Raw genomic sequence first — 12,102 nt, 5'->3', positions numbered from 1 at the left:
TTGACCTTCAAAATAATTCGTGACATAGGTATTCCCCTTTACCAACAAGTAACTTGAGGTTTAGAGAATATAAGTACCTGGTCCAAGAACATCAAGTGGGGCAATTGGATAAGGTTGGATCTGATTCCAGGAGCCTCTCCAGTTCCAGTGCATCCAACTGGGAAGTCAGCTGTGGCAGGGAGCGTGTAAGGGTCTCAGGTCTGAGTCAGGAACTGCTGGTGGGACCCCATGCCTGCCCTCAGAGAGGCCACATTCTGGTAAAGACTGAAAATGCAAGTATCTGACACAGGGGTGGCCAGGAAAGAATGGGAGCCTGGAAGAAGCCGGCACATTCTGCTGCAAGGATGGCGATGGTCCTGGGTGTGGCAGATTTGAACCAGATGTTGGAGAATGGCATGTTTGGCAGGGAGAATGGCATGGGCTTGGGCCCAACTGCTCAGAGAAGGACAAAAGACTGGGCATCCACCTGCCAAATGGTCCACACACCCTTCTAGACAAAGTCCAAACACAGAGTGAAGACTTCCTTATCCAGGTCCTGCCTGCTTCTTCGCCTCTCTCCTTATATCTCTGCCCTGCCCACAGAGCTGCTGTAGCTCCCTGAACACACCTTGCACCTTCCCTGCTGGGGCTCTTGCATACAGTGCTTCCTCCTCCTGCATCACACTCTTCTCTGCTTCACTAACTCCCCCTCATTCCCTGGGTCTCAGGTTAGGCAACACTGCCTCCAGGAAGCCCTCCCAGCTTCTGAACCTACCAGGCTGATGATGGATGCCTCTGCACTGAACTCTCATGGAAACCTCTGACCAAGCACACAGGCTCGTGGGCATTTTTTCTTTTTTTGATCGTCTTCCCTGTAGATCTGTACCGTGCAAAATCGTAGTCATTAGCCATATGTGGCTCTTGAATTTAAATCAGACAAAATAAAATGAAATAAAAATCAGTTCCTCAGTTGTACCAGCCCTATATCAAGTGCTCATAGCTGTGTGTGGTCAGTGGCAACCGTTGTGGACTGCAGACATACAGGACATTTCTATTATTGCAGAAAGTTCTGTTGGACAGCGCTCTGCTACAGAATAGGAGACAGCTGAAGGTCTGGCTCATAATGTACATCTCCACAGTCCCAGCACCTGGTATCTACCAGGTGGGCAAAACAGATTTGCTGAATTAATTAATTACATACTTTAGTAATGAGTTATTTTGTTTGAGCACCTACTAAATGCCAGACCTCATCCCATGAAAAGGGAGTCCAAAAGCACCGAGCTCTCAGATTTCATGGAGCTCACAGCCTGTTGAGGGGCGTGTAAAAAACATAAGCCAAGAAAACCAACAAACAAATGCATAACACAATTAAGTGTTCAAGAAAGGACCATGAAGGAACTACGCAGGTCACTGTGGGGTAAAACCTGGTAAAGGGGCAGAGGGAAATTGAATGAAACTGGAAACAAGGTTAAGGCCAGATTCTGATGGGCCTTGAATTCCATGCTAAGAAGGCTGAACCTAATGCAATAGAAAACCAGTCACCCATTTAAGAATTTTAAGCAGGAAAGTTAAGTTGATCCAATTTGTGCTTCCAAAGGACCAGTCTGGTGGTTCAGCAGGGGATGGATTGAAGAAAAAGAAGCTTGTGGCACACAAACAGCAAGCACCCCTGGCAGGTGCAGGGGGTGGGGCTGGAGAGCAGCGATGGGGGAGGGGAGAGCTCAGCCCGGGCTGATTCCAGAGTCCAGTGGACAAGCTCAGTGACTGACTGGATGGATGAGGGGAAGGAGGGGGGGACAAAGGACATCTCCAAGGAAGCCTGCGGGTGGTCAGGGGACGGTCTGCCACAGAAGCTGGGGCTCTGCCCCCAGCCTCACTTCAGGGACTGCGTGATGGGTGATTAATTCATGGCCAAGTTACTCTCCTGTGAAGGTTACTACAGATACATCAGCGTGACAGGTGGGGCGTGGGGGAAGAAGGCTCGGCATGTTCCATTCGGAGCGGAATATTAGATTCCAGTCACTATTTGATTGATCTTTTAAACAATTCTGGGATTCTGTCACTTAAAAACCAATAAATCTTTGAAGGCCTGAGGAAAGCAATGCAAAAGCAATAAATCTCCATTGTGGAGTATTAGAAAAATAGGCCAAGCTGCTGAGGTGGTTTGGCTGGATGGATGAGGGTGCAGGAGCCCCACATGGCAACAGTCCTCTCTGCCGCCCCTCTCACCTCCTGCACACTCAGTGCCACCAGGCAGCGCCAGACCCAGAGGGCTTTGAAGGAGCAGCAAGCGGCCGAGCAAGGCCTGGAGTCAGGCTCCGCCAGGGTCAGTGCGTTGCTGGCAGAAGGAGGTTCAGGTGTGAGTCTGTTTGAAAACAAGCTGCTGGAGCTCACATATGACGGGCTGGGCCCACGCAGGCAGAGGTGGAGGACCCCTGAGAAGTCGCCCTCCTACCCCTCACCCCCTCGTTGTTGGATGTTTACTCTGTAGCATCCCATAGATGGGCCACCTGGTCATCACCTGATATGTCAGGCAGGGGAACTCAAAACTTCCTGGAGCTCAGAGTCAGGAGACTAGGTCTATGGCTTTACCTATACTGAGCTGAACAGTCAACATCTTAGGCTTCAGTTTCCTCCTCTGAAATGGTGATGGTATTTCCCAATCGGCTGTTCACCAGCCAAGAGAGGATCAGACAATACAATGGAAGTACTGTAAATTCTAATTCAGGAAACTGTCAACTTTAAAATGTGATTCAAAGCATCCTTGATCCAGTGCATCTAGCGAGCCCTTTGTGTCTTGGGGCCGTAGAGTGTTCCTGCTGTTTCTCACACGCTTCCTGCTCCCAAACCCGCAGGCCTCCACACTGGTCCACTTTGCTGGGTGGGGCTCACCCTCCAGCCAGTCTGCTGCTCCTCGCAATCAGTGCAGGCATGTCCCCAGTGCCTATCATCTCACTTGTTTGCCTGCTTTCATGATGTCCTCTGCTTGTTTGCTGAATGCCCCCTTCACCCTCACAATTACTGGATACGGAGCCTCGTGAGGCGGGGATGTGTCGGTTTTGTTTCCTGCTATAACCCCATTGCTTAGCTCCCTTCCTCAGACATAGCAAGCGCTCAATAAATATTTGTTGAATGGCCTAATGGTCAACTGCCTCCCCCATGCACACCCTAGTACCCAGGGTTCAAGGTGAATAAAGGTCAAAATAACTGAAGTCTGTTGTGATATTTCCATTTCTGTCATTGCAGTTGTCCTGAAAATCTTGCTAGGTGGCATTGGTTACTCTCGTCCCCTTCTTGACAAAATGCCCAAGCAACAGCCTGAAAATAATTCCAGGAGCTGAGTATACACCCGCCCTCAGTGAGGCAGAGCCTTGGGAAGAAGAGCAGCCACACATTTCCAGACACCAACCATTTCCCCTTTGAGCAGTGACATTTCTTTTAATTTTTTTTTTTTGGATGGAAATGTCACCCAAATCTATCATGCACACCTTTCTCCTAGGAAAGTGGTGTGGTCTAGTGAAATGAGTATCAGCTTAGGGTCATTTGAACTAAGCTTAAATTTTGCCTGTACCACTTATTTGCTTCATGGCCTGGGTCAACTCACTTAGCTTCTGCTCGTCTCCGCTTCTATGTATGCACAATGCGAAGACTGTTCGGAGAATACAAGTAGCATCGTGTACAGCAACAGACACGCAGTAAGTGCTCACTCATGAAATGGAAGCTCATAGCCTCTTTTAAATTGAAGGCCCATGTGTTTTGGGTAAACGGGACCCAGTAATGAACACGCATGGCTGCGAGAGGCTGCATCATGTAGACCTGCTAGATTTCAGAGTCCCTGTGTCTGTTTTGTAGAGTTTGACTTTCTTTAGGACTTTCTTATTCGTGGCTAGTTCACTACATATTCCAAGCGCTTAGACAGTGCCTGAGACAGATGCTTCATGAAAATGTTTGTTGAATGAATGCATCGTTTCTTACCCCCAGTGCCCTGCCTCATTCCTGGTACAGAAGGTACTGAGTGTCTGCTTGTTGAACTGAACCAAGCCAATTTGAAAGCTGTTCCACCCAATGCTCTGCTTCATTTCAAGGGATTGTAGTCCTGCTGCCCCGGAGTTCTGAGCAAAACCAGCAGTCAACATTGCTGCCCTTGTGCAAAGCGTAGCTCGTTTAAAAGAGCTGGCCTTATTCCCGATATCAGGGACTTGCACTGCTCAGCTTACCTAGAGAGATGCATCTGCCACCTGGGCACCAGTATGTTCCTGAACTCCAGCAACCTCTTGTTCAGGTGTGCACAGCAGTGTAACCTGGATGGCAAATGCCTCTGCGAGACTCTTGCACTCTGCATCCCTAAACTGGACCAGCCCCCAAGTCTTATCCCACTTGTGATCTCTGAGCAGGTCGTTTTCAGAATTCAGCTAGTCCGTCCATCTGTCTGTTACTGGCAGTCACACATGGGAAGAGAAGACTGTGTTCTGGATCCCCAACCCCACTAACTACATTTGCCATGTGAGTTTCAGAAAATTCTCTCGCAGACCATCTCACGTCCCTATCAGCATGTTCCTTCTGAACACGCCACCGTTTGGCAACAGGATCCTGGCTCAGAGGCCAGAGTCTTTAAACTGGCCTTAAGACTGCCGATCTTGCTTCCAGGAAGCCTTGCTACTGGCCAGTCTTGCCCACAGGCATGGCCAGTCACATGATTCCACTGGAGGTGTATATGGCGCAGAGAAGGGAAACCGAAAACTCCGGGGGAAGAACCCGCCTCACCTGACAGGGGCTCCCCGAGACTGAGCAGGCTTCAGCATCACTGTGATGGTCGTGTCTGTTTCATTCAGCGGGGTTTCTGTGTCGTACTCAGGCATCGATGGAGCTGGGCAAGGAACAGAGAGCACAGGTGAGCTGAGCACAGGTCCCAAACCCCACTCACCACCTCCCCCGGTGCTGTCCTTAAAGACACAGGGTGACTAGAGGCAGGAAGTTTGCAAAGGGGTTGGATGAGAAGCCTCCCAAGCTTTCAGCAAAGGAGGCCCTGACTCTCCTGCAGCCCATAGTAGGTTCTTTCAAGGGCAGGAGTCCAGGGAAGGGGAGCAATGACGTAGCCAGCAAACCACATGAATCAAAAAGTCCCAGACTGAATAAACAGATTCATGCTGGGGTTATAAGTACTAACAAAGGAATGAAAGCAGAGTCAACCTTGTTAAGCACATTTAAAATGCAAATTAAACCTCAAATAAACTAGTTCACCTCTACCTTCTTTTTTTATGAGACTTCCTCCCCCCATACCCAACAGATACAAGTGCAAAATAAATCTAATCCTTTGGGAAGGTAATTTAGCCATTTGTATTAAAAGCTATTACAATCCACATCCCTTTTAATTCAGTTTTTCAATTTCTGAATTTAATCCCACAGTTATAATCTGAACCAACGAATTTAACTTTATTTTGTAACATATTTATTGAAGCGTTACTTTACAAAAACATGGAAGCACCAAATATATCCAACCACAGAGGAATGTTTAATTAAATTACGTCCATCCACTTGACAGAACATTATAATGAAAGCAATGTAGCAACATGGGAAACGCTTATGGGATAAGTGAAAACATTAAGCTACAAAAAAAATGTGGTTTTTTTTTGCAGTGCCATGTGCAAAATATGTATGTATGCAAACCGGAATTGCATAGATATTCTGAAAAATGAAAGTTGTAAAAAGGGTTCTGAGATAATTCTGCTTTGATGCTGTCTTGTGGTGGAGGGGGTCCGAGTGGTGATGGCAGTCTGCAAGCTTGGACACTCATTCATTCATTCATTCATTCATCCACTCATTCATCAGACATTTCAGGAGAATCTGTGTTATGTCTTGCATTGGCAAAAAGAATATTCTTGAAAATAAATTTAAAAAACCAATTTGCATGCAATACACACACACATGTACACACACACTATTTAATGCAATCTTGTGGGCATATTATTTGGTGACTTGCCCCTAGTTAATATGGTTTTTACACTTTAGGAAGCTCATCATCTAGATTTTCTTCATGAGATTACAAGGGTAACCCACTAGGGACTGCATCGTCCTAGTCACTCCAATACCACATGGTGACAGTTGGCTCTGACTCTTTAAGGAAAGTTAGAAAGGGTTGGGGCGAGTGAAACAACTTTTCTTCCTTTTCCCTTCCTAAAAGAGATACCTGAAATTTTGGTGGCGATCCGAGTGGTGACAGGGGGCCCAAAGCCCTTTGCTGTGCTGGCCTTGATGGTGAAGGAGTAGGTGGTCCCTGGGTACAGACCCACAAAGAGGTGGTGAGTTTCATTCCGGAGCTTGAACACTTTTCCCCTCTGGCTGGAGAGGTCGGCACTTGGGTCCAGTGAGCCAACAGCCTTGTAGTTGATCTGTAGGATAAGTCAGCAAAGAAATAAGTAAAGACCCCACTGAGGAAGCTGCCTGGATCTCATTGGAGGAGCACCAGGGGAGGAAAGGGGAGGGCATGTGAGTTTGGACAGCGAGTTCTGCTAAGCTCCCTGTTACCACCCACTTTGCAGAGTATCCCAGCCTCCAAATACTCCACTGCCGACGTGCTGGAGCAATGCTGTCCGACAAAAACAGAATGTGAGCCACATGCGTCAATTTTACATTTTCTAGTAGTCACAGTAAGAGAAGTAAAAAAGAAAGTGAAATTAATCTTCATAACATATCTTGAGTCCAATATATACAAAATATTATCATTTCAATCTTTAATCAACATGAAAAAATTCAATGTGGTAATTTATATTCTGTTATTCATATTAAGTCTTAGAAATCTGGCATGTCTTTTACCCTTATAGCACATCTTAATTTGGACTAGTCACATTTCAAAAGTGCAGTAGCCCCGTGTGGCTGGCCACCGTATTGGACAGTGCAGCTGCTGGGCAGAGTCCACGTGTGTAGCATCCCAGTAAAAATTATTCAGAAAGTTTGTTAAAAATGCAGATCACGGGTCCCATACTCCACTTGACTAGCATTTGCTGACGGATATTTTCTCCTGCATTATCTTGGTTGTCTTCCTCAAAACCTTGGGGGCATCGAGATAGTAATTCTCATTTTTTGATGGGAAAACTGAGGCTCAACTGGAAACATTTTGCATTAAATCGGCACTTTTCAAACTATCTACGTCAATCTTTATTTATAGTGTTTTCCAGTACACTGCAGACTGATAATAATTCAAAGATCAAGCCCCACATGCCTTATCATGTGTGTTTTGTCAATAACCAAACTGGTCTACACTCTGTGGAACGGCGTCCACTGTTCACTGATCGCACGCTTGGGTGTCACAGCAATGTCAAGGTACTATAAAAGTTTGGAAGTGCTCACTCTCAGTAATTTCTGCACTTACCCTGTGGTGAAAATAACCCGCAGTTGGTAGCCTGGCATTGGCTGCATGAATCACACTTTGAGTGTCACGTCTCTAAACTACACACTTGTTAAGTGGCAAACATAGGAGTTTTCGTTTGTCTTATCTAGTTTTTTTTTCCATCAGAACTGTTTTATTAAAGTATAATATACATACAGAAAAATATACAGGTTGATGAATTTTTGCAAATTGTACACAGTCCTATAATCAAGAACCCAACTATTACCAGGTCCAAGACTTTCCCCTTCCATTTCCTTCCAACCCTACCTGCCTACCGCCAGCAAGGATCACCTCTGTCTGACTTCTAACAGCATAGACTAATTTTGGCTGTTTCTGAATTTTATAAAAATGAAATCCTATGGTATCTGCTCTTTTGTGTCTGGCTTCTTTCTCTCAGCATGATGTCTGCGAGATTCATACATGTTGGCATGGATAGTTGCAAATCATGCATTCTCACGCTGATTCGATAATCTGTTGCTGACACTGGACTAGACCCAGGTCTGTCTGACTCCAAAGCCTGTGCTCTTTATTCTATATCCCACTGTCTGGCCTGGAGACACAGTTCATCGGTTGAAGAATCCATTCATTCATCCACTTATTTGCTGCACACCATTCCTTGCATATTCCTGTATTCTAGGCCTTGCACTGTGTGCCACTGGGGGCTCCCAAATGAATACAAGCCAGGCTCTGTCCTCAGGGGGCTTCCATTCTGAGGGAGGTAAGCCAGATATAGACAGCTGACATCACTTTATCTTCAGTCAAGAATGCCCCATACTTATAGGATGGCCAAACCCAGGCAGAAAAGGGACCACACCAACTTTACTTCGAAACCAAGTGATTTTCTTTTTCTGGCAGGGGCAGCAAATGTTTTGGAGAAAGAGGTGATTTCTTTCTTCTGCATTAAGCAGTAGTGGTGTAACAATTGATGCCACGTCCTCAAGGAGAGAGGCCAGACTTTGCCTGGAGCACAGTGAGCCCAGGAGGAGAAACGCAGGGAGCTGAAGGCTTTGGGCTTTTCACAATCAGAGCACAAGCACGTGCATCCATCATGCAGGTGGCCGCCAGCTCTAGGTTGCTCTGGTGGACCGGTCCACAGCAGCCCCTCCAGTCACTTCTGTCACCCCAGCCCTTTTCAGAGGCAAGCACTGCAAGCATCTACCTGTCTGCGCTTGAGGACTTTCTCCACGGGCGCTCGCTGGGAGCGTTGGGTCATTAACATCCCCAGCAATGGATGGGAGCTGGTATATGAATTCCCCAGGCCCCAATGATACCCCTGCAGCACCCCAGTTTCCATGAAGGATTCAGCTCCACTGTTTCCAAAGGTAGCTGGCTTGAAAACACCCTGATCATTAGCGACTTTCCTTTCTCTTTACCATTCTCTACTCCTTTACTGGTGTTTCTTTAACTTTTCAGCAATCTGCTCATATTCAAACCCTTGTCTCAGGGTCTACTTCTGAGAACTGTCAGACGAAGACAAAGTGCTCAAGTCAGAGTTTCAGGAGGGAGCAAAACTGAAACCTGAAGGATGATAGGGAGTCAGAGCAGAGGAAAGAGCATTCTAGGTTCAGAGCAGACGGAACCGCTTGGGCAAAGGCCTGGGGCGGGAAAAGGCTTAAACAAAGCAAAGTCTGGTGGGCAAGTGGAGCTTTCAGTGTGAGGTTGGATTCTGCTTTTCCCTGCTGGCAGAGGAGGGGGGCTGATCAGAGGGTTCTGCTGGTGGCAAGTACCCCCAGCATCCCAGCAGAGAGGACGTGCCCTTGCATTCTTTCAAAATTCTGTCCCTGTCCCCCTGCCGGGGCTGGTGGCAACTACATTGATATACAGACACTGGGAGGTAAAACTCATGCCTTATTTACTAGCCAATTCTTTTCCTGCGCTCCAAATTCAATCCAAAAGCAACTTAATTTCCACCGAGCTGTCAATATAATATACCGCGCTCCCCTGCTCTCCTAACCTTCCCTGGTATTACAGGATCCTCACTTACTTGTAATGAAACACTATGAATAAATCAATGTATGTTAATATAGCATGTCTTCAATTTTTTATGAAGGGCTTCACCAAATCTAATTCCCACTGCTTTGTCAGAAACAGTCTTTGAAAAATTTAACTTGCAAGTTTTACGAAGTTAGTGGGGGATCGGGGCTGGGGGAGGGAAAGAAGAAAGGTGAGAAAAATGGAATGGGATGGCGCTGTGGTCGTAAATGCGTAATGAAATATGAATCTTCGTTTGTAAGTGGAGAGAAGGGAAGATTTGTTAGAATAGCGAACATAAAATAAAGGGTTAGTGGAAGGAAGGGTGCTGAGCTTCACATCAACCCCGGGCTCCAGGGATGAGCTCTGGCTGCAATAAAGTTCTCAAGGGTGTCCCCATCCCTCTCTGGTTGCTGAGAGTGGGATCCGGGGCCAGAAACCAGAGCGAGCACTTCATAATAAAACTCTAATCATGTCATAAAAACAATGGTCTCTCACAGCTCTTAGGGTGAAGATCGCATTCTTGACCTGGGATCTTAACGAGCTCACTGCATAGGCTGCCCTCTCCTGCCCTCTGTCTTGCACCACAAGCCTTATTTCCATACCTGAAAAGAGCCATGGCCCGTTCTGCCACAGGGCCTTTGCACCAGCTGTTCTGCCAGCTTGGAACACCTCTCCCTTTCCATGTGTCCCCTTTTGCCTAATTCATGACTCCTTATACTTAGACCTCACTTAATATGACCCTTTTTATGGGCACCTTCTCTGACTCCCAGATTCTCCTATTTTATCTTCCCAGAGTCACATATCTCTCCTTTGAGCCACTGACTTTACATGTAACCATACAAGTGTTTCAACAATGAGTCCCTTTTCCACCAGCCCCGAGGTTGAACAAAATACAGCCTATAAGCCAAAGTCTACTCATCATCTGTTTTTGTAAACAAAGTTTTATTGGAACACAAACCATTTGTGTACCATCTATGGCTGCTTTCACGTACAAAGTATGTGAAAGTAGTTGCAACAGACACCCTAACACACAGCCTAAAATGCTTCCTCTCTGGCCCTTTATAGAAGAAGTTTGCTGACCCCTGTAATAGACTTTAAGCTCCAAGAAGGCAAGGATCTTACCTGGCATTTGTTCAACCTTTCATCTCCTTACATGTATAAATGAATGATCAGATTAGCTGTGTGGCTTGAGTAATTGGCTTAACCTCTCTGAGCTTCCAGTTCTTCAAGGTAAAATGCTAATTCCAATTTTAGTTTTGGTTTTAATTTATGTTGTGGGGTCACATGCAGCTTCTTTACTTCTGGGAGACAAGCCCTTTGTGCAGGAGTGAGGCTCCAGCGAGTCCACAGGTGGCTCTAGCTTCTGCACCAAGGCTCCCGCCGCAATGGACCGGGAGACAGGTGAGAAACACAGGTGGCTCTTCCACCTGGGCTGCAGGGAGAGGGCAAGAGAGCGGGGAGAAGAGAAGGAAAGACTTTCCCTCAAAGAATCCCGTCAGAAAGGGCTTGTTTGTCTCCTGAATGTGCTTGGGTTGAGCTGTGCTGTGCTCTGGGCACTGGGCGAGGTGTGGGTGAAAATACAACAGTTTCACATGCAGACAGAGCAGGTTTAGAGGATGAGGTGGTACGTGGGGGCTAAGGGAAGAGATGAGATAAAGTAGGGATGAGAGCAGTGGAGAGAACTCAGAAACAAGTGGTTGGAAGATGCAATCATGACAAAAGCCACCTTTTTGGAACACTCACTACATGCCAGGCCCTGAGAGGGGGGCCTCGTATAAAAAAAAGTATCTCATTTGATCTTCAAAAAATAGTATGGATTTTTTTTCTGGTTATTCCCATTCCTCAGCTGAGGAAACTGAGGCCAAGAAGGGTGACATGGTGGAAGTGTAAACTGGGGGAAGGGCAGAGGCTAGGAGTGCCATCTGGGCAGCGTGCTGGACGGACAGGTGGTGACGCCTCCCCCTAGGACATTAAGCGTTCTCTGCTGCCTCTGCTGCCTTCACTTGACCATAGCGCCATCTCTCGGCCGGTGCGTGAATGTCAGTGCCATGTGTGGTAGGGGACACACACACAGCGTGGCCCCAGAGGACTAGAAGTTTATTCAAAGAGATCACTCCCAAAGAAATGGCCCCAACTTGAGAAAACTCACTATGATTTTATCAAACTAACGACATACTCTTATTACATCCTGATACACATGTCAGGTTAAAAACAGGAAGTTCACGCGAGCATCACAGTCGGAGGCAAGCTGGCATTAAGCCAACAATCAAGTGGAATTTTAAAAACACTGAGAACACTCACAGCAGCATTAGCTGTCATGACAGTAGTGTAAACTGAGTCAAGGCCTGCCCACCCACAGCCTGATGTTCCAGAAGCATCCCCTGCAGCTCAGCACCCTCCCCTCCTGCTACTACACGTGTGTCCTCATCCTAAACACTTCGGGAGGGTCACCGCCTACGTTCTCCATCCCATCTGCACCTGACCTTCTCCAGTGGCTTCCAGCTCATACTCCGTAAGTCTCAATGTAGTGAAATTTTAACAAGGCCACAGGTAAAATCGATCAACATGGTTGGTTTATCAAATAAAGGGTTAAATTCATATTTTTTTTCTTTAAGCTGAAAACAACTGGTTAAAATATTTTCTCCCTTTTTTCAATCCACAGCAAAAGTGTCTGCAGGCCATGGTCTTTGTCATCTTGGTGGCCTCAGAAGCAACTGGTGAAAAAGAGACCAGCTCAAGGTAATCTCCTCTTGTTGGAAAGT

At 46.6% G+C, this 12,102-nt stretch overlaps 1 protein-coding gene across 2 annotated transcripts in view; it reads right to left on the bottom strand.

The window, feature by feature from the left end:
* PTPRT (protein tyrosine phosphatase receptor type T) overlaps window positions 1–12,102 on the bottom strand; it is a 1,002,137-nt gene that overhangs the window by 233,906 nt on the left and 756,129 nt on the right. For both annotated transcript variants that reach the window (XM_045528255.1, XM_045528256.1), the window contains exons 10-11: window positions 6,167–6,368; window positions 4,744–4,846 (exon numbers count right to left, since the gene is read on the bottom strand). In XM_045528255.1, the coding sequence (XP_045384211.1) occupies window positions 4,744–4,846; window positions 6,167–6,368 (305 nt within the window). The remainder of the gene's footprint in view (window positions 1–4,743; window positions 4,847–6,166; window positions 6,369–12,102) is intronic.

Source organism: Lemur catta, chromosome 17 (assembly GCF_020740605.2).
Source record: "Lemur catta isolate mLemCat1 chromosome 17, mLemCat1.pri, whole genome shotgun sequence".
In the NCBI taxonomy this organism is placed as follows: Eukaryota; Metazoa; Chordata; class Mammalia; order Primates; family Lemuridae; genus Lemur; species Lemur catta.
Note: the sequence above shows the minus strand (reverse complement) of the source record. Positions and strands in the feature narration are given on the sequence as shown.